General features: G+C 36.6%; 3 protein-coding genes across 8 annotated transcripts; 2 read left to right on the top strand and 1 right to left on the bottom strand.

Annotated features, from left to right (window-relative positions):
* The first annotated feature begins 1,312 nt into the window (after nucleotides 1-1,312).
* On the top strand, nucleotides 1,313-6,663 carry LOC117620071 (protein HESO1). 5 transcript variants are annotated; one of them, XM_034350161.1, is made up of 10 exons: nucleotides 1,313-1,505; nucleotides 1,662-1,725; nucleotides 2,324-2,469; nucleotides 3,076-3,240; nucleotides 3,821-3,999; nucleotides 4,079-4,174; nucleotides 4,649-4,718; nucleotides 5,409-5,539; nucleotides 5,663-5,773; nucleotides 5,910-6,663. In XM_034350161.1, exons 3-10 carry the CDS (start codon nucleotides 2,331-2,333, stop codon nucleotides 6,441-6,443), a joined length of 1,425 nt encoding a protein of 474 aa, XP_034206052.1. In that variant the 5' UTR covers nucleotides 1,313-1,505; nucleotides 1,662-1,725; nucleotides 2,324-2,330; the 3' UTR covers nucleotides 6,444-6,663. The 5 variants fall into 5 exon arrangements, with proteins under 5 accessions (XP_034206052.1, XP_034206054.1, XP_034206051.1 ...); XM_034350163.1 differs by lacking the exon at nucleotides 1,662-1,725 and having other exon boundaries at nucleotides 2,327-2,469; XM_034350160.1 differs by lacking the exon at nucleotides 1,662-1,725 and having other exon boundaries at nucleotides 1,314-1,505.
* A 152-nt stretch (nucleotides 6,664-6,815) lies between these two features.
* On the bottom strand, nucleotides 6,816-11,507 carry LOC117619156 (probable methyltransferase PMT11). Its single transcript, XM_034349029.1, has 9 exons — nucleotides 10,613-11,507; nucleotides 10,361-10,510; nucleotides 9,972-10,242; nucleotides 9,767-9,877; nucleotides 9,105-9,264; nucleotides 8,411-8,668; nucleotides 8,193-8,315; nucleotides 8,037-8,114; nucleotides 6,816-7,413 (listed from the first exon to the last, which is right to left on the bottom strand). The coding sequence occupies exons 1-9, from the start codon at nucleotides 11,264-11,266 to the stop codon at nucleotides 7,206-7,208; spliced, it is 2,013 nt and encodes a 670-aa protein (XP_034204920.1). The 5' UTR covers nucleotides 11,267-11,507; the 3' UTR covers nucleotides 6,816-7,205.
* Nucleotides 11,508-12,899: 1,392 nt separating this feature from the next.
* Nucleotides 12,900-17,990, top strand: LOC117617952 (BTB/POZ and MATH domain-containing protein 3). Of its 2 annotated transcripts, XR_004584461.1 has the most exons (5): nucleotides 12,958-13,632; nucleotides 15,048-15,396; nucleotides 16,518-16,834; nucleotides 16,956-17,058; nucleotides 17,484-17,596. XR_004584461.1 is itself a non-coding variant. In XM_034347592.1 (4 exons), exons 1-4 carry the CDS (start codon nucleotides 13,205-13,207, stop codon nucleotides 17,705-17,707), a joined length of 1,278 nt encoding a protein of 425 aa, XP_034203483.1. In that variant the 5' UTR covers nucleotides 12,900-13,204; the 3' UTR covers nucleotides 17,708-17,990. The 2 variants fall into 2 exon arrangements, 1 of the variants encoding a protein (XP_034203483.1); XM_034347592.1 differs by lacking the exon at nucleotides 16,956-17,058 and having other exon boundaries at nucleotides 12,900-13,632; nucleotides 16,518-16,794; nucleotides 17,484-17,990.
* The last annotated feature ends 4,542 nt before the right edge of the window (nucleotides 17,991-22,532 follow it).

Below are 22,532 nucleotides of genomic sequence, written 5' to 3' on the forward strand. Positions count from 1 at the left end.
AAAAAACATGATAATTTGAGAACGCTTGAAAAAGATGATGGAGAACTTTAATATGAACAAGCTCATAAGAAATCACTATAAATAATTTCTTATTCAAAAGTCCCAGTGAACTTATTCACTGACCTAAAAAAAAGGAAGGCAAGGAGCATTTTAGAGGTTCGTCAAATTTCACATGCAATGTTTGAACTATAAGGGCAGCTTTTTTCTTCTTATTCTTTTTGCTTGTCATTTCAATAACTTGAAGAATAAGTGGGCAGCATCTGAGAGTGAACAAGGAACCTAATACAATTAGCTATTAGCTTTTTGTATGACGATAAGATCGGAATGTCTATTACAATTTTTTAGAATCTATGTAATGAAATATCAATAACCTAATTTAGTAAATGGGATATATTTAGCTAATTAGCTAAAAGGTACATAACTAATATGTCGTGGGTAAATGAAATAGTGTATATCTGGCAAAAACAAAGAAAAAAAAAAAGTGGTGTAAATAATTTGTGTCAAACAAGTCAAAAGAGAAACCAAAACTAACTGAATTGATTCAAGATGGTTTGGTTCGATTTGGCCCTAAGCCTAATTTGTTTTCTTTTGCATTTTTTTTTTCAATTTTGCTAGCCAAATGAAAAAAGAAAAATATCATAACTTGCTACATATATTTTAATTTTATAGCGTATCAAATCATTCTAAAATTCAACGTATTGTAAAACTTCAAAGTTCAATAACATATATATACAATTCAAATATCAATAACTTCAAAGTTTCATCATATTTCAAATTCAATATCATTATGTAATTATTATCTAATGAGGGTACTACAAATGTAAAATAAAATAAAATATATAACTAGACAAAATAAAATAAAATATACAACTAGACAGTCCGGTTTGATTTAACCGGTTTACAAAAGCTCAAAATTGAAACTGTTTGATGCCAATTAATTGATTTATACGAAATTAATGCCCACCCCTAACTTTTGGTGCTACATTCATAGACCACAAATGGTATAAAAATTAGTGCTACATTCATAGACCACAAATGGTATAAAAATTAGAGATATGTGTCAATTATCCAATATTAACAGGTAATTTTAAACCATAAGTATATATACCTCATATGCATCAACGACTAAGAATTAAAACTATAAGTAATTAGTGATACATCCGTGCACAATTGACTATATAAATTATAAATATACCAAATCTACTATATGCAAAAATTCATGCAACTTTCGTTTGAGTTTGACCAAAATACTTTAAGCTCCCCACATAAACAAACAAATAAATAAGTTTTCCGTAAATTCCCAAGCTTTTGTTTTTACTATTCCTCTTTTTCTACAGTCTACAATTTCTCATCTTCCCACCACTCCCAAATTTATCAGAACCGACAGTCTACTAAGCGGATTCAAAGCAAAACCCACCATGCTTTAACCTCCTCATCTTTCCCGCCTCGCCTGCCAATCAGATTCAGAAGCCCTCACGAAAAAAAAAAGTCGCACAAAATAAAAGGTAACGAAAACCTTCTCGCTAAGCAAAGCAGGTCACTTCTACTGTAGCTTAAACTCACGGCCTATATATTTGTATCTATTGTACGAAGTTTCATGATTTATGCTAATATAGAAGAATAGAAAACAATGCGTGACTGATCAGTATTCAAAACCCTAGAAAACTTGGGAATCAATTGCTGCTGTTGATTCAGACCGTGGATAATCGTTCTTCAATCTTGATGGTAAATACTTTCAGTGTTGATGTTTCCGAAAATAAGTCAACAGTTTGATATTGGGATGATTGTTTTAATTATTTTTATTTATGTAATTTGTTGGGGGGTTTTTACTTACTTTTCAATTGGATTTTATGATTTCCCAGAAACTACATTTTTGTTTGTATTCAGTAATTTGTATATGTTTTAAGTTCATTGATTGGCTACTTAAGGCTGTGTAGGCTTAGTGTAAATAGTATTTAGCATCCTTTTCTGAAGCATGTATATATCAATGTCCTTTACGTTCGAATTTAAGATATGCAGTAATGATTCCAAATGGTTCCACAGCTGCACCTGTGTTGTAGTTCCAGCATGATATATGGATTATACAATTTTTATTGCTGTCAACATTCTCGAAATTCAGATTATGTTGGTTGTCTTGAAAGGGCGTTTATGATTTGTTTGATGGAATGTTATATTTTGCTTTTGATATGACATTCATCTGACTGAAAAGGGGTGGAAGCAAATCTTGCAGGGAATTTACTGCTTCTATTGTGTACTCTGCTTATATTGTTAGTGCTAGAAGCCATTTTGCACTAAGGTTTTGTCATTTTCTTATGTTAATCAGTAGTGAAATGAGTGCGCAAAGTACATTGGAGAACACTCTCAAGGAAATACTACGTGTTGTCAAACCCTTGCGTGAGGATTGGACAACACGGTCGCAAATCATTGATGAGTTACGAGGAGCTGTTGAATCTGTGGAAAGTTTAAGAGGTGATTTGTGTTACAATTTCATGGTTCCACTTTTTGTTGTTTTTTATTTATGCATCCATCCTATACTTGTGTTAACCAAAAGTGCTTTTTATTGTTCTTAACTTCAGGAATCAGTTAATTCATTATAAATTCCATTCAATCTCTCTCTCTCTCTCTCTCTCTCTCTCTCTCTCTCCCCATGCAATCAGGAGTTATATAGAGACACCTGATTCACTTCATTCCTTCTGTGTTCCTAATTGGCCCAAAAGGAGACATGCACTTGACCTTCAATGAATTATTTGCGTTAATAACTTAATATTACAAGCATACAAACACAAATTCTAAGTTTTTGATACTAATTAATGTCACAATGTTTATTTGCCAATATTTTGTCCCATTTTGGATTACATTTATTTCTACCAACTAGGATATTGCGATGCCATCCACCACATCCATTGGTGTCTCCTCATTTGGGAAATTTTTTGGTGCCTGTAATACTACAAATTTATTTTTGTGCCATTTTATTTATTTAGTCGTACGTGTCTTCTAATATTAAGGAGATATCTTCCCCATTGTTTAACAAAAGTTTAGTAACTCTGTGGGTTTATGACATTGGCATATAAACAGGTGCAACTGTGGAACCATTTGGGTCATTTGTGTCTGATCTCTTTACAAGGTGGGGAGACTTGGATGTTTCAATTGAGTTTTCCAATGGTTCATTTGTTTCACCTTATGGGAAAAAGCAGAAACAACGTTTACTAGAAAATGTTATGAGAGCTATGAGACAGAAAGGTAGCTTTGTTGTTTTCCCTTTCTTAAATGCTTATAGTATTGTTTTTCCAGGCCTCTGTACGTACCATATATTGTTGAGAAGATCAGGAAACTTAATGCGTCAGTTTTTTCATTTGTTTACCATTAATAAAAAGTTGTCACACTTGAGAATTATTTCATGGTAGTGGCAGAAAGTATGTTAGTTGGTCTTGAATTTTCATTTATGTGCCCTTATCTCAGTACAAAGCAAATGGCGCATACTGGGGACCTTCAGTCTTTCTTTATCTTCACCTTTCTGTGGCATATTTCTTTTGTATTTAACTTATTTAGCATATAGGGTGATCATTAACAACTATATTATACTGAACATGCCCTTGAACTGTGTGCTATTCACAGGTTCATTTGGTGACAATAATACATACAATTGGCATTAAGAGACTTATACATCATATCTGCGAATTTTGTATTATATATTAGGTTCCCTGATTAATAAAAAGCTACAATAAGTGGGTTTGTATGTGTGTATATTTGTATTTGGGGAGTTTGATTTTGTTTAATTACAGCATCTCCAATTTAATTTCTAACGAACATTCATTTTCAGGTGGATGGAGGAGGTACCAATTAATCCCCAATGCAAGAGTTCCCATTTTAAAGGTTGAAAGTAATCTCCAAAATGTATCTTGCGATATTTCAATCGATAATCTGAAATGCCAAATGAAGTCTAGACTCTTGTTCTGGATCAGTGAGATAGATACACGCTTCCGCGATATGGTTTTACTGGTACATTGTTATTGGAGATTAGAATTTGCTTTCTAAAGGGAAAGTGTTCGTATCTGATATATTCTTCTAGCTTTTGTAGGTAAAGGAATGGGCAAAAGCACACAACATAAATAATCCAAAATTTGGGACTTTCAATTCGTACTCTCTCACTTTGCTTGTGGTCTTCCATTTTCAGGTAATCTTAAATCATCATTTCTGGTGTTGACTGAAAAGTAATTTGAATTGTGAGGGGATTCTTTCGACTGTTTCAGCTGCACTTTAGCATAATCTAAGATGATTGATATCAACCTGGTTTGCTGGAAGTACATTAGTATTAAATTCTGTGACCTTTTTGGGCTTTCTTCATAGTACGCTACACCACCAGATTTATACTGTCTAGTTCTTCATTTTGGTTGTGTTGGTGGGTCAAGGTTTGAGGAGCTTGACGATCAGTCAATCACTTGCGTAGGGATTTTCTGGATTTGTGTTGTCTTGTTGATTAAAGGCTGAATATACTCTTGTCCAAGCCTTTTGTTGTGCGTAGTTAATGTTTTACTTGCTTCAATCTTCTGTTGTTGTTTCCATTAGCTAACAATATATATGATTCAGTTCTCTGCAACAGATGTTCCTAATTTTAATTTAGTACTTCTCATTAAATTTTCTCTTTCAGACATGTGCACCTGCAATTTTTCCACCCCTTAAAGATATATATCCAGGAAATCTCATTGATGATCTTAAAGGTACTTTTCATCTTTCAAGAGGTGACCTCATTTTCTTTACTAATTAGCCACTCATTATATCTAATTTGTGGAAGTTTGAATAAAAGTTGCTCTATAGACCCTGAAGGAAGGTTGTGTTTATTACAATAGTTCCTGAAAGGGATCATGCTACAGTATGACAGCAATCTTTCACCCTTCGGATTCATAGTTGCAGTACTGGTTAGTTTTTTGAAGTAATGAAGTTTCAGATAGATCCCCTATGCAGCAAAGCAAAACAATAGCCTTTCTTCAGACCCCCCCAAAAAAAAAAAAAAACAATATCCTTTCTTGAAGACTTGGAGAATAAAAATTCTTAGTTGTTGAGGACCCAGATTATAAATTTAATATCTTAATTGATATATCCTTTAAGTGCTTTGCACTGAGCCAGATCTTTTTATACTTGAGTAGGGGTGGCTTGAGTGATAGTGCTCATTGATAATTGGTCCATATGGTTAGCAAGAAGTGAAATCACTGTATAGGATTTGTTTTTAAGTAGGTATATATTCTGGATATTGCAGTGAGTCAACTGTTCTCTACTTCTCTCTCACTTCCATAATGCTTCTAAAAAGAATTTGTTCGATGCCTAAAATATATCTGAAAATTAATTTGTTGATCCTCAATCAGTTGACTAATTTGGACAACAAATATCTGATTGTGCTATGCTACATGCAGGCTTGAGGGCTGATACAGAGAGACGTATTGAAGAGACATGTGCTGCTAATATAAGAAGGTTTCAGTCATACAATTTGAGGGCAGAAAACAGAAGTTCTTTGTCTGAGCTTTTCATTTCATTCCTTGGGAAGGTATTATTACCTTCATAAATAACTTGATTTGTATTTTCTAATGTTTTTAACCAGAGATTGTTATAATCATGAATTTGAGATCAAACATTCAATTTGATGATGGTCATTTTATAAATTTTGCAGTTTTCTGACATCAGTTTGAAGGCTTCGGAATTAGGAATTTGCACTTATACTGGACAGTGGCAAGCCATAAAAAGCAATATGAGATGGTTGCCCCAAACTTATGCCCTATTTGTAATTCCATCTCTCTCCCTCTTCCTACTTCTCATATATATATTTTTTGCTGATGCTCTCTGTGTTTATTCAGAAATAATGATATTTATTACTGTCACCACTACTGATGTTGTTACTGGAATTGGTGCATGGGTAGATTGAAGATCCTTTTGAGCAGCCGGAAAATTCTGCGAGGGCTGTTAGCAAGAGGGAATTGACAAGGATATCAGAAACATTTGAGATGAGCCACCACATGCTCATCTCACCCAATCACAGTTCGCTTCTCGCCACCCTAGTCCGACCTCAAATGTTAAGCCTCATGGTAAGAACACCGGACTGGCGCCGCCAACCAACTCATCCACAACGTTTCAGGGCTGAGGGTTCACATTCACCAACACCAAGCAACAACAATGGCCCCCGACAACCAACTCGTCCTCAGGTGCACAGGGTGGTGCGCTCGCCCTCACAAGTGCAACCTCAATATCAGACGGTGAAGCCAAAAGGCCCCTCAGAAGTGCAACCTCAATATCAGACGGTGAAGCCAAAAGGCCCCTCACAAGTGCAACCTCAATTTCAGACTATGAACCCAAAAAGCCATCCCAACAGGGCAACCTTTAAAAAACCTCCTCTGCAGACATACGAAGATCAACGGCAGCAAATATGGAGACCAAGATCTGATAGACCAGTGTGATTTGTGTTTCTGCATTCAGATTTTCATTGCCTGGTTTTTGATTGAAAAGTAAGAAAATGTAGTTCAATTGGATTGATGCCCTTCCAGAAACCTTTCAAGTATGCGATCGATTCTTTGTTATTGACCGTTGGCTTCCCCACAATCCTGAAAAATGAGAATTACTAAATATAGGGCATTTATGAGTTTCTTTGATCTATCTAAAGATGCCATTTAGAAATTACTTTTACCAGCATTAATTAAATACTTACGAATTTTACCCTTTCATAAACTGATATGTTCATTTCACCAAAGAGATCAATTATTTCAAGTGGATATTCAAGAAATTATTAATGACTCGATGGAAAGAACGGATCATAATTGAATAGAACCATGTAAATAATAAACAATGATAAATCAGAATGGATATTGTCATATTGATATGCCCATTATGTACAGCATACACAAAAAATTGAAATTCTTCTGTAAAACATAATCTAACTCACTCGCACTCTGATAAATTTTTTTTTTTTCACAAGGAAAACAGGTGGTGGATTCTCTATAGTAGTGTCAAGTACCAACTCAGTATCCTCAATATTCAGATTGCGTTTTGACACTGATCTGAGGTTTGCCCTACCCAACCCACTACACACAATCAAAAGAATTTTCTCTCTCATTACACTTGTACCAAGTAAGTTCAGCTCATGGCATCTTAAGTGATGCTGGTGTTAGTCATTTTCCGTTTCGGAAGATGAGCTGTAAAATACAATCTAGTCTTCCAATGCTTCAACTAGTCAAGAGGCGTTTATCAGCAATAATGAGTCTATAACTTGCATGAGGCCCCTCAGATGTGTCTCGCAAATTGATGTGCCAACCCATAGCGTTTCCGATCGCTTGAAGTTCATCCATGACAGAAAGAGAGTCACGGATGTATACACGTCCACCGGGTCTTAGCATTCGGTCCATCTCCAGCATGATTGCCGAGATATTGCATCTGTTATAATGATATGAATCAAAATCAGGGTTTAAAAGAAGAAAATAAAATATAAAACCACCACTTTACCAAAACACCGTCCGCCCACAAAACAATCAGTCTCACCCCTGCCGCATGACCAAGTGCACATGGTGTGAATAGCCAATAGAACAAGGGGGAATGTATGTAGTACGATCCCGGCCAATGTGTTCCTTTCTCTTTCCAGTCAAAATGGTTAACTATTCAACCAGATATAGCCTTTCCACTTTCCCAACCATTAGATTAACAACTCCATTCAAAGTTAAATCCAAAGACCACCCCCAATTAATAAAGAGAGAGGCTTTACCATGCTATAAGGGCAGGTAGTTACATTTCCTAATATACTAATTAACTTCCTACTTTTTCTAAAAGAGCTTTGTTTCAGATTAACTGCATAACTAGTACTACTTTGAATATTAGTTCTCAGTAAAATGTAAACCCCTCTCATTGCGGCAACTATGCTTGTCCAGTTCCATCTAAAGCACAAAAGGAGAAGATAGTAATGGGAAACAATAATACACTAGACTTGAAGAAAAAATTAAAATTTTCTACTTGGAGGGAAAGAGATAGGAAAGAGAGGCAAGAGAGAGACAGAGACGGCTAACCTTTTTTTCTCAATAGAGAAGAGGCCGGCTGCATGCAATAAATCGTAGGTTCGTGGGTATGTATCAAATGGTTCACACCTGATACATATAATTCGAATAAGTAACTTTTAAATTCATGGAACTTGTTTGGACAAAGAAAAACAGTAGGTAATATACCAGTCATGCATAACTCCTATAAGTCCACGGTCATGTATAACTGGTAAGGTGTTCGGGCCGCTAACAGGAACCACATTCATAACCCAAGAGTTCAAATTTTGTTCAATTAGTGCAGCTGCAAATCTGCCAACCAATTAAGAGACAATAAGCAATGAGAAAACATTTGTTTTATAAATAAAAAATTTGAAGGCCGCTAGAGCACAAGATAAATATGATACCCTCCGAAGCCAGCTCTCATGTCCATTGCATTTCTTAATCTAATCTTCTTCCAATGTAAAACACGAACATAACTTTCAATTATTTCATGCCAATATCTAGATTCTGCCCTGAAGAGCTCTTTTCTGGATATATAGGCATCGAATTGTATGCTCTGAAGCCTATCAGGGGGAGTTTGCAAACGGTCTGGCCATTTTGTGACATTTGCTCCATAACCGTTTTCGGGGAGTCTTGTGATGCATGCCTTCAGATCAACATACCTGAACCACCACACAAAGAAGAAACCCTCACAAGAATTAGAAGCAAATCAACCACATCCACATGTGAAGCTCTTGTGAAATAATATGGTACAGTTATCAGCACAAATAAACTTAAACTGTGAAATTAGAACTTCAGAGAAATGGAATACACGTCAGAACCAAAGAAAAAGAGTCCAACATTTTCAAAGCATTCCTTGAAGGTTTATTGAAGGTTTATTCCAAAGTAATATTTCCAAACAAAAACATGCATAGCCTTGTTGCAATGAATAGTGGTGAGGGAAAAACAGCTGGTATATGCATTTGATTAATGTCCGAGTTTGATGAATACGAAAACTCTAGATACCTGACTTGGATAATAAAATATTTTACTTGAATAAAATCATTAAATCATTATTCAAAGAAGGGAGTGGGAGAGAGACAAGAATCATATATATACCAAACTTTGTCTGGGTCATCACTTGGATCACACAATGGAGGTTTGGTTCCTGGGTCTCGATTTAGATAGCAGCTGTTGTTTAAAGGCTTTTGCCATATTGCAACATAGCCATCCTTCTTCACAAACTCCCAGCAAAGGCGTGTGGTGAGGTTAAGCATTTCTGCAGAAGGAAAAATGAAAAAACAAATTTTATTGTTTCCTAGGTCCAGATATGTTTACTAATCCAACATGTTAACAGACAGGCAGCAGGTGGCCTCCATTAAACCAGTGATGCCAGCAAATAAAAAGTTAGCATACAAGACATTATAACACCGTAGCTCACACTTCTCTTATCAATTATTCACTTTCTCAAAACTGGAAATGCATTCATACAGGCTCCCTTAAGGAAAGCTAGATAAGAAATTTTCATAAGCACAAAATAAGTTGTTTTTCTGGTTTGCCAGTGAATATAGGTCTTCAAGGAACAATTAAAGTTAAATTATCTGGGATTTGCAGCCAAAAAGAAATTATAAGTTTCAATTCATCTTAAGTCAGAAAATGGTAATCCATAGACTGCAGAACTTTCAAACACTAACTAGCAATCAATATTCAGACCCAAAAAAAAAACTAGCAATCAATATACAAATTTTCAATTTCACCAAAAGAAAGTTTTGCAGTAATACCTTGCCACTGCTCCTCTAGAACTTCTTCATGCTTATAAACTGGCTGTGCTGCCCAAACAAAGTATCCACCTGCCCTGAGCATCCTATTAACCTCGAGCAGCAATATCCCATCTTCAACACAAAAAAGTAAAAGAGGGTAAATAAAACTACAATCAGAAGATAACCGTCACTAGAAAACGAAATGTCCAATATAAGTTTTGCATACCATCACGAGTCCAATTAATCCTGCATCGTGAGCAATGTATCAAGTCAAATGCCTGGCTTGGGTACAACAAACGGTGAGTTGCAAATGCTGCTATCATTGCAGGAACCCCGCGCTCAAGAGCAAATTGAATCTGGTTCTCATGGACGTCTTTAGGTGCAATTGACATGGTAACTACATTTCGCGACAGCAGATATGCACCAAAACTTGCAACACCACATCCAACATCCAAAACAACTCGGATATGTTGACCAAAGGTGATGTCAGGGACCACCTGCGCGATTAAGGCTTTGACCATCAGATTATCAGAGAAACAAGATACAGCAATAACCCAAATACTCAAACTACCCACTTCACATTTCCCATTACATTAAATTGTAAACAACTTTAACCTTAGAAATATGATCCAAGTATTCATTTGCTCCATGTATAAACTGTGTACCACCTCCAGGAAACTTAAACTTGTTCTTCTGTCGTGTAATCCAGTTCTGACCCCCTTTATCTTCGACTAGACGAGTATGAGGTACATTGTTGAACCAAACCTGCAAGCCAATTTAAATAACAAAGTCCGAAAGATAAACGCTTTAATAATACAAGCAAACACAGGTAGAAAAAGCTAATAACTTCATAAATGAAGCAAATACCTCGTCGCGGCTTTTAGGCCATGGAATTGGGCTCTTGTAATTCTTGGGCGGCGGAACCAAGCAATTCAAGCCCCGAGCGGGCTCTGGACAATGCCGCTCGAATCTCTCGCCATTCTTAGTCGATTTGAGCCTCTTAATGGCGTCCACATTATCCAAACACGGTATGTACTCGCTCATACTCTTCGGGCAGAGCTCGAACCTCTTAACACTAATCTTACCGGTGCCACTCGCTTCGCTCTCAGCCACCGACCCGTTCCAACTCCCCCAATTCTCCACCACCTCATCGGGATCGAAATCCCCGACCTCGAACTCGTCAGACATGGTGCCATTCTCGTCGACGATTCCGAATCTCTGGATCACATCGGGCGGCGGCGGCGGCGGAGGGGAAGGAGGAGGCGGAGATGGAGGAGGAGGCGATGGCGGTGGGGCTTGGGCTTGGGGGATGAGGGAGGAGAGATTGAAAGGCTTGTTTTGATTGGGTGAGAGGGAGACGGTGAAAGGGGCTCGACGCGTTGTGGTGAAGAAGAGGAGCTGCTGGGACCCATCGGACCAGTGCTTGCCGAGGTAGAAGAAGGTGATTGAGACCATAGCAAAGCCAAAGACTTTCAGGATCAGTGGGATTCTCAACCAATCGCCATTGTTTAAGATTGTCATGCTTTAATTCAACGAAACTGGAAATGAAGAACGAAACGTTGCGTTTTGATGGGTTGAGAAGGGACCGGAATGGGGGTGCCGGAGAGTGAGAGAGTGAGAGGATCTGAGGTTGAGTGTTGTTGCAGACAGAGAGATAACCACGAGAGAGAGACGATTGACTGCTTGCTAATGTCAAGGTCACCGACGGATTGAATATTAAAATATTTAGTGGAGGGAGTGAGAGATGGTTACACGTTGGCGCTAATTTTCCATGTAAGGTTGCGCTAAAAATCCAAACAAAAATGTAAAACATTAATTTTTATTTTCCTTTTATATAATTTTGCATATATAAACCTTTGGTTCATATAATTTTAAAATTTAAACAAATAATCCACACCAATTTACACTATTTGATTTGATTTTCTTCGTTTTTTTCACACAAAAATATAATCAGTTTGAAAAATTATGGTGAACTGGCCCTTCATAGTTTCATTTTTTATTTTATTAATTTCAAGAATGTTCTTAATTTTCTTATATTTTTTTAAAAAGACATTTCTTATTGAGAGGGGTGATGGTATACTAAATTCATACACACTATACGGATGTTAGAACTCGAACCCTGAATCTTGCCAGAGGAAATAAATACTCCAAATCACTACAGTAGTGAATCATTTGCAATTTCTTATATTAATAATGAAGCATACTTGCAAATCACATCGATGTATGTTATCGAATTAAACTCTGCAATAATTCAGCCTTTGACATTCTAAATCTTCCTAATTTATGTGTTTGTAAAACGTGTGTTGATTTGTAAGATGATTTTTGTCTATAATACACCTGAATGAAGAGACTTGGGCCTAATTCCATGTAATTTTGTTGCTAACCAAATTAATAAAAGATAATTATGTTTACACCTCATTTTTGTCTCTCGACACTCTTGTTTATTTAGACACCTACTTATATTTCCTACATTCTTTGAACACCCAAAACAAATTAATAATCTTCCAAAGATGTCTCTAATTTTCCCCCTTACTCAAACTATTTTTCTTTGGACACTCCTATTTTTCTTTCTATTATCTACATTGAAATTAGAAGAAGATGATAAATGATGAGCTAATCTTCATCTATGATGACTTTATAAGTTTTTGGACCATTTTATTTTGGTTTTTGGCATAAAAAAGGGTTGGTATCGACCATGTGCATTTTTTAAAATAATCACATATTTATGAATTATTTGTGAATCGTAACTACACAACTTGATGATGTGCAATTTTCTATAATCGTAACTTTATAAGTTGTGCGACTCACGTGTCGTAAATTCATAAATTGTCAATGTTAAAATTGAAATTTTTTGTCAAAAATCTTACTTTTTCTTCATTAAAGTTATTAGAGACGACAAGTTGTTCCTACATTGTACTTATTCCAGTAAATTTAAGTAAATTTATGTCATTTATGGATTAGGATTACAGAAAAATGAGTGAGGTATGAGTGAGTAAGTTAGATGAAGGGGTAAAGTGAGAGTGAAGGGTGATGTTCAATGATATTTTGTGGGTGTAAAAAAAATTTACATTTTTATATAAGAGTCATCAAAACTATTTATTTTCCACGTCATGAAGTTGAAAATCCAAACAGAAGCCAGACGGACACGTCAACCAAATGGGAGCACTATAAAATTGAGTCACAACCCACTTGGCCCGTCAAAAGCGAAAGGACCCGCCTAACTCTTAACGAGTCCTAACCCCAAAAATACACCACAAACCCTCTCCGGCCTCCCCTCACAGTCTTCTCGAATCTTCATCTCTCGGGCAAAACTATCATCTCCCCTTACAATTCACCACTCAAAACCCAAAATTAGGGTTTTAATTCGTCCATTTCTCCTACCAATCTGCACAATTTGCATGCCATGCCGCGGCCACGCCTCGACCGCTTGGCTTTTTAGGGTTCCGCTTGAACTGTCCGATGCCGAATCACAAATCGTCCAGAGGGGCTCAATTGGGTGAAGTCATGTCGAATTCGAAGCCTGGGGTCGACCAGGAGTCGTGTTCGAGATCGATCAGCGAGACTGTCAATGGGTCTCACCGGTTCACGATAAAGGGGTATTCTTTGGCCAAAGGGATGGGTGCCGGAAAGTACATAATGAGCGATACGTTTACGGTGGGTGGCTACGATTGGGCAATTTACTTCTACCCCGACGGCAAAAATCCTGAGGATAGTTCCACGTACGTCTCCGTTTTCATTGCTCTGGTCAGTGAGGGTACGGATGTGAGGGCTTTGTTCGAGCTGACTTTGGTGGACCAGACCAAGAGTGGGAAGGACAAGGTGCATAGCCACTTTGATCGCGCGCTCGAGAGCGGGCCGTACACGTTGAAGTACAGAGGCAGCATGTGGTATGTGTTTCTGGGTTAATTTTTGGGTTTCGGTGCCTAAGTTTCGATTTTGATGATTAAATTGAGTACCTTTTTGGTGAATTTTGGGTGAGGGATCGGTTTTAATGTGGTATGTTGTGGTGGAATGTTGATTTAGCAGCTTGGTAAGCAATTTGGTAATTGTGTTTTCTTAGTGTGTGTCTGTGCCGAATTATGTCTTGCACGCTACATTGGCATGCTAATTGTTATATTGGTTGATTGTGGATCTTCCTGATATCCATGTTCCAATATGTGACTTGCTTGTGAATTATGGAGTGCTGATTACTTAGTAAATATTACATATACAGAAACGCACACATATAAACATATTTTAGGGGCTTATGGCTTAAAGGTTAGGGCACTTCTGGAGCATAGGTCGACATATCTCCAGGCTTAGACTCGCCTTGAATAAAAAGAAAAAAATATGTATTATACATAAAAATAAACAATAATTTTCAAATTCATATTACTTTTTTCAATTATATCAATAATTAGACTGATCTTCAATGTGAATTTCCATGCAAATCTTGAGATGAACCATTCTACATCAGTTTTCTTTCACATTCATTATTAGTAAAACATAATGTGAATTAAATATTAATCCAATAAACCACTTAGAAAATTAAAGCAAAAGAACAAAAACTGATTTAAGTTAGGATTTCATCTCCCTAAAAATGTACAACATGACCTAGAGAAGATGATGATTGTAAGACTCATTCTGTCTGGTGAATCAATCATATAAAAGATTATTATTTTTAAAAATCTAACATCTCATTTTCTATGTTTACTTATATAACTTAAGGTAATGTTGTGCTTTGCTGTGGAGCTTATTTATATAGGAATATCATTGGCTATTGAATGGAAAATTTGAAAAGGTGAAGATAAATATTGGAGAAATAACTAACAACCGAACCTAAATGTAGATATTCAAATGTTGAAGATGTCCCTCTCTCCTCTCTCCCCTCTCCCTCTATTTTGGTTGCCTAGGTGTGGTTAGGGAGCCGACTAAATAACTTACCTTTTCAATCCTTTTGCTTACATATCATCATAGAGTGCTTTTTTGGTGTGTTATGTTATGTATTGGGGTCGTACCATTTTAATGTGGAAAATTATGACCGTGGGGCATCACATATTTACATGCATGTATATGGTAACACTGATATAATAAAAAAGAACTAGTATTTGGTTGGTTTAATTACAATAGAACAATTAGGTTTGCATGTCATGTTGCATTTAATAAGTTTATCAGATTTCTTTATAGATTGGCTGCAGTCTCTGTAACCTATTTCCTAGTTCTTGGATAAGCTTATTTATTTTCATGTATTGGGAGTTTTTTCAAGTTGGAAGCTTCTGCACTGTTTCCATCATCATATTTTACTTCTCTGGGTACATTTCAGGGGTTACAAGAGATTTTTCAAAAGATCAGCCCTCGAAACTTCTGAGTTTCTAAGGGATGATTGCCTTGTATTGAACTGCACTGTTGGAGTTGTCAGAACTCGCCTTGAGCGACCAAAACAATTTTCAATTACTGTACCATCATCAGACATGGGTCAAGATCTTAAGGACTTTCTAGACTCTGAAGCTGGTTGTGACATAGTTTTTCAGGTTGGCGATGAATTGTTTAAAGCTCACAAGTTGATACTTGCTGCCCGTTCTCCTGTATTTAGAGCACAGTTTTTTGGACTTGTCGGGGATTGTAGCATAGATAAAGTAGTTGTGAAGGATGTTGAGCCCTTTATCTTCAAGGTAAGGCTTCATGATCTTCTTGCTTCCACTTATGACCATCTTAAATAAGAGAAAGAATATATATATTGCATGGTACATGCATCAAGACTTCTGCACTTATAAGTCTCCCCATGGTATGATTGAGATTCACTTTTTACACTTGTATTAGTAGTAGAACAAATTCAGCATCGCCTCTTTATGAATTCAGTTATGAAATGAACAAATAAGAAATCTTGGGATAGTAAAATTGTCTGGCAGATGCTAATTTTGTCTGGTTAGCATTGTGTGCTTTCAAGACAAAATACTAATGATAATAAGTAAAAGTTCTTATATAATGTAGAATTTGTGGCCTAAATATAAATAGGAAATCGAAAAGTAAACACTTCCATGGGAAGGTGGGGTCTAAGTTTGCTTATGTTTTACCTGTGTCTAGATTTTTGGTCTATGTTGTTCTACATTGATCACCATTGTACAATTTTCTAACACTCTAAACAAAATAATTAATTTTCTTACCTTTTTATCATGTTACCTTGCGCATTAGCTGTGAAACTCCAAATTTTTTAAGATGTCCTCGTGCAATGCAGTAATGTTTCAGAACCCAAATTTTCTATTTGAAGTCGTTAAGTTCTCATAAATGAGATAATGCATCTTTAGTATAAGAGTTATCTTAAGTTTCTGTGCATCACACAGATTGAAGTTTGTGCAAGTTGCGTATCTATGAAAATCCAATGGTTGTTTTCTGTGTCTGTTTGTCTGGGGCTTTCATTTGCACGGTTAAGGTTTCTGGTGATTATTGTTGATGTGTTCGATTATCAGTTATAATCAAATATGAATTTAAAGTAGCCTATGGTCTGTCTTCATTCAGATTGGACACATAATTAAGGGTATTTATGGGAGTTGATTGCTTAGAAGTGATGCTCTGATTGTGAACTGGTTTGAGCTCGTTCCAGTTACTGCTCCATTTGTCTATGTTGCGTTAGTTGAGGTTCAGACTAGAAGTTTGTTTTCTGTCCTGTGGCCAATAAATTTACAGTGATAAACGAGTGTTTCTGCAAATTGCAATCCATATGCTTAATTTGTGTATGCCGCTATTTTAAGCCTGTTTCATGACTTTAATGGGGATTTTATCCCTTTTTTCCCAGGCAATGCTTCTGTTTATTTACACGGACAAACTTCCTGATGTACACGAAGTTATGGGCTCATCACCATTGTGCACATTCACTGTCATGGTGCAGCATCTTTTGGCTGCTGCGGACCTGTATAATCTAGAACGACTGAAAGTATTGTGTGAATCAAAGTTGTGTGAAGAAATCACTACTGAAACAGTTGCGACCACACTTGCTCTAGCTGAACAACATCACTGTCCGCAGCTCAAGGCTGTGTGCTTAAAATTTGCAGCAAATCCTGCAAACTTAGGAGGTGGGTGTTTCGCGTAGATTCTGTTGGTGCACGGTTTCAGGTTGTATCAATTTTGCTTTTTTCTCTTTCTAAGTAGTCTCAAGTAATCCTTGATGCCTTATCGTGCATGCCTGGTTCATCAAACATGCTGCAGATGTCCTTATGATCGTCTATGGTTTCAGGAGGTCAATAAGGATGTTCCTTAAAATTTATGATATTACATCTGGGTCAGCCTATGGTGACACCTTGATATCTGGCTGATCGAGGGGCAGCATTTTGAGAATGGTATATTGGTTGGTTAATAATAACTACCATATTTGAATGGTCTCAAACAGCTCTCAGTTCCTAGAAAGATCAACTTACATTAATTTCACATTAGTTGCTCATTGGCCTGCCGTTGAATGGTGGTTATTTTACTGGACATTTTGGTTTAACTTTTCTTAGTGATTCATGGGATATGAATATGGACAAATTTTTTTATGGCAACATGAATTTATGTTACTACCTCTGGACATATACTAATTTTCATGTGTTCATTCTCAAAGCTTGTATTTTCCACATCCACTGCTGCTGTGGAACTTATACATTTATCTCATCCTTCCGTAAAGGAATTCTTCCTCATTTACTTTGCATGTAACTGTTTTCATTTCATGGTTCTTTGTGGTGTAAAACTGGATATTTGACCCAATGAATCCCCGTGTGTTCTGCAGCTGTGATGCAATCAGATGGGTACAAGCATCTAGAAGAGAGCTGCCCCTCAATGTTGCTGGAGTTGCTAGAGACATTTGCAGCAGTGGATGAGAGTTCAAGTCTTCTGTCAAGTAGGAAGAGGAGTGGCAGCAGCATATATGGGCTAGACTTGCCAGCAGATGGTGGCGGGGCTGTAGCAGAATCAGCAAATCCCAATGGAAGGCGTGTGAGGCGGCGGTATTAGTGTATGTAGTTACCTTTAGGTGCCACAAACCTGAAAGGAGTGGTCTTAGGAACAAAACGGTAGTTATGAATGGCATGCGGATAATAGTCACTTATCATTTCCCATTGTGTTAGACACTCCTTGTATAAAGTTTCGATGTCATTTCCTTTGTTATATCAGGTTTGGTGGGTGGCTCTTTTGGAAGTGAACTGAGATTTGAATGTGTTACATTGTGCTTCATGTAGAATTTGTAGGTAGACTGTCATTTTGAATGGAATTATATTATTACAGAAATGGCTCTAAATATCTTGGGTCTGGCAAAGGGCCCACTAGTGTAGTAGTTTGGAGTATTTACTCCCTCAGTCAAGGTCCTGAATTCAAATCCTAGCATCCGTGTTATGTGTGAGTTTAATATGTTATCGCTCTTTTCAATAGAAAAGGTCCTCAAAAGAAATATATATATATATATATATATATATCTATATCTTGGGTCTAAGCGTTGAAGTTATCTTTCTTTTATTCAGTTTTTGTTTTACATTTTGTTGAAATAACAAACAATTCCACATTCCTTGTCTGATAAGGACATCGCTAACACCCCTTCTAAGATCTTTGGTTTACTGAGAGTTGTTATCCTTGGTTATTTTAAGTGGAAATTCATTGTTATTGTGCAGAATTTTGATAGGATAGGGAACTAAGGTGGCTTTACTTGTTGAAAATGAATTCAATATTGGATTTATTTCAATAATTTTTTTCTTCCTCTTGAGTTCATTTGGGCTACTAAGGTGAATGCACTATTGTAATTGGAAACAAAATTCATCATTCAATTTAGGAAAAAAAGAACTACGAGAAAGGATTCCAAGTCTATGCATTTAGGTTTCGTGCATTTACATTTAGTTTAATCTCAACTATTATAATAATCCAATGGTTAAAAATAAAGCCACATACCTTAATTTTAGTTGATCTTTTTTATCAAAACTGATGACTAACTCCGTTACTTTACGACTTTTACCAGTACTTAATCTCCCAATCCATCACCACACAACTGCATTCGTTCTTTTTTAATCGTCCGAGAAGTTTAATTCAATGAATTTGTGAGCCCGAAGCATCATATGCCTAGATAAAATTTGGTGTCGTTGGCTTTGTTTACTGGAAGTTTGGGGTTGGGTTCAACCCATTTTGATTTAATCCAAACTTCCCCATCTGTTTTCCAAATTATTTTTTTTATCAGATTTTGTGTTTAAAAAAAATTCAGATTTGAGTGTCCCACCTCCATTAGCTTGCATTATGTCTCTTTCTTTCTCCTTTTTGTCATTGTTGAAGGTTTCTGGTCATTTTTGACCAGAAAAAGAGAGTTCTGGGCACAGGTGGAAACTACAATACGAGGGTTGTGCAATGGGTTAATCAATTGCCTATTTTCCTGCCATTAGAAACATAGTTAATAGTCCATGTTTTCAAAGCAAAGAAACCAGCAACAATTGAAGAAGAAAACAGCAAGCAGAAAAACATCAACACCGTAAATAATATTAAAGTTAAGATATAGGTGATGTGGCTTGACTTTTAACCATTTGATTTTTGTGATGATTGAGATTAAACTAAATGCGGATAAATGCATGAAATCTAAATGCAGAGGCTCAGGATCCCTAGGAGAAGATCTGATATTATGCAGAATACATAAAAGATGCTTCATGGTATGATTATGAAGAGACGTTTGGATCATGGCGCAGCTCAGGCCAGAGAAAGGCACCCATTGCAAACTCTCTCTTGTGAGCCAAGTCACCCTTGGTAGACAACCCATACTCTGCAAGAAGCCGGTTGACCTTCCACTCAGGCATGTCCTGGTAGTCCTTCTTGGTATATCTTGGGTAGTGGAGCGGCATCTTGAAGAAGCTCACGCTACCGTTGGTTTTCTGGCTTTCCATCGAGCTATCTCTTTTCTCTCTTAGCTAGCTTTTGTTTTGTGGTTTTAGGTGGTGCTGCTGTGGAACTTACTGTTGCTTCAGGAATTTTGAGATCCATTTATAGACTGTGAGAGAGAGTTTGTACGTGCCTGGAGGAGGCAGGTTGTAGAGGCATGATTAGAGCACTTCCAGCGGCAAGGGGAAGCCCGGGCAGGAGAGGGACTAGGCCCGCGTGACGGCTCCAACGTGCAAGGGCAAGCCCAAATAAGGCGTCGGTCCACCAGCCCTAGTAAAACCAGTCAGTGTTGCTGCCTGGGCAAGTCATGTAATGCTAACGTCTCAATTAAAAAAAAAAAAAAAATTGTTAAAAAAGAAAAAAAAAAAAAAAACCTAAAAATTCAGAATTTTATTTATTTATAAATACTTAGCTATATTCTTTACTTTCCACACCAAAATTCTAAATTCTATCAGAACTAATAGTTTACGTATATAAAATAAAAATAATTTAAAGTAAATAGTAATTGCCATTTGCCGTAGCAATGGGTGGAAACACACTTTGCTTTTTGCAAGAGCTAGCACTATTCATGTGAATAGTAATAGCCTTTACCTCCCCTTGTCCTTTATCATGGCAAATGAATGAAAGTGCTCTTCAAGTTCACAAGAATTGGTTGGCATACCTTCTCACAACATAGTATTTACATGTTAAATCTTTAGACCGTGTGATACAATGGTACTTTTATTTTAAACAAAGTTTCAAGTTTTTATTTTTTATAATCAAAATAATAATGAACTTCATTAAATTGGGCAAAATAAAGTGTCCTCATTAAAACGTTGTCATAGAAAACCCCAAAGGAGAAAAATCCTAACAACCTGAGGAGGACAATACCGATGGCAATGGTAGATATGGCCCCCTACCCTGAAACTCACATAACAAACACAATCTCAGTTCGAATAATAATCTCTAATCCCATGTGATCATCATCCAAAACACAAAACCCACCAGACAATAAGACTGTGGGGCCTCCTGCAGGGGATCAGATGGACCTCCCTCTTCTCAGCCACACGATGAGTTTGTGTGACCATTTTGAATGATTAAGAAGTGAACACATATAATTGAAGGGCCCGGATTTGATACATTTGGGGTTCCATGTCTAATAGGCAGGTACGTTACACATATGAGGCTCAAACATGAAATATGTGTAAGACTAAGAGTAAGAAGACTTCAGTCTAATATGTGTGGTGTTAAGGATCCGTATCAACAACCACTTAATTGTGGGGACTGGGAAATTCAATCGTCAAATATGTATTCCTAGCCTCATGATTTGCTTACTTGACATTTGAACCCTACTTAGAAGTATTGGACATGTCCTTCCAACCACATTATCCAAAATTATGAAGGAAAAAAAAAAAAAGATGGTACGATTGTGTGTCTTACTATTTTAATCACGTCTGCTCATGACGTCCACCTTTCACATACAGGGCAAAGTACTTTGCCACTATAACAGATCATATTTTCATGTAATAAGTGATTGTGAGAATAAATTGTACGTATCTTGTTTCATTGATGACTTTCTGGATTTCTATTGTGGGAATTCAAACAAAATGCAAAAGATTGTTTTGGTTATCGTATCGAATGATTATCCATTCTCTCGTATTAGGGTAAATAATTCATTGGGACACTACCTCCCTTCTTTTCTGAAAAGGGACATTCTTATTTCCTTTAAATTTCAGTTTGACACATGTGTAAAAATAATTCATCAAAAATACAACAACAAAAATCTCTAAACACATGTTAAATTGTAATTAACATAAAAATAGGAGTTCTTACTTCTGTTGGCAACCTAATAATTCCTTTCCCGGCACTGGTCTAAATGTGGGGGGCCAACTGGATGGATTTGGGGTGGCAAATGTTGCCATTTCTGTTTTGTGAGGCCCAAATATAGTGTGATTGTGCCGTACACAGACCAAACGAGTGGTCTTTTGGATCCGTACCCGATCCACCACTAAATAATCAGTGGTTTGCGATCTATCCAACGCTCTCTTCAGGTGGTTCAGGCGCCTATTGTTTTGGGCTGGGCCACTTGTACGTGTCAAATCAATTAGACATTGGTCAATGACATGTCCAAACAAAACAACACAACAATATCAGTGGTTGCAAAGTTAGTTATGTGGTGGAGTTTATACTCTCTACCTTATTATTGAATTTGAACTGCATTGCATGATTGGGAAAATAGGGTTTTCTGGAATTACAAGTCATGTAGAAACGAGAAAACTTGGGAGAATTAGATGGTATCAATACCACCTTTTATTTTCCTCATATTAGTCATAAGACTCCAATATTGGAAAACTTGAGAATTATTCTTAAAAAGCATAACCTTTTTATATCATGTTTATAATCATCTTAATCCAATCTTGTTGCGTGGTGAAACTTGACTATGACATCAATTGTTAAGAATTCATGAATCGATTACGTGATGTCTATGAATATAGATCATATTCTCTTAAGCATGCTACGACTACATAACCGTAATGTTACTAATTTTAGTTGAAGCAATTGAACTGATCAATACTTATATACTTTTTTGGTGGAAAAAAAATTACCATTATATAATGTGTAAGAAAACCGTTTAACTAATTTGATCCGTGTATTAATATCTTTGTGAAAGACCGCGACATAAGGGTTTGAAAGTTTAAAATTTCAACTTGTTGGTTGTCCTGCATCCTTAGACTTTGCCAAACATAGAAAAAAAAAATAGAGAGATACATATAGCCGTGAGAGTGAGACATTGGAATTTATATTCCAAAAATTTAAGCTGAAAAATATGGACCTATCATGACCAAGTTGTCGACATCCTTTGAAAATGCCATTTAAAGGCAAAAATATCGTCTGGAAAGGGAAAGAAAATTAATAGTACGCCACATATAATTCTCCTAAACCATTAGAACTA

Source organism: Prunus dulcis, chromosome 2 (assembly GCF_902201215.1).
Source record: "Prunus dulcis chromosome 2, ALMONDv2, whole genome shotgun sequence".
Lineage (NCBI taxonomy): Eukaryota > Viridiplantae > Streptophyta > Magnoliopsida > Rosales > Rosaceae > Prunus > Prunus dulcis.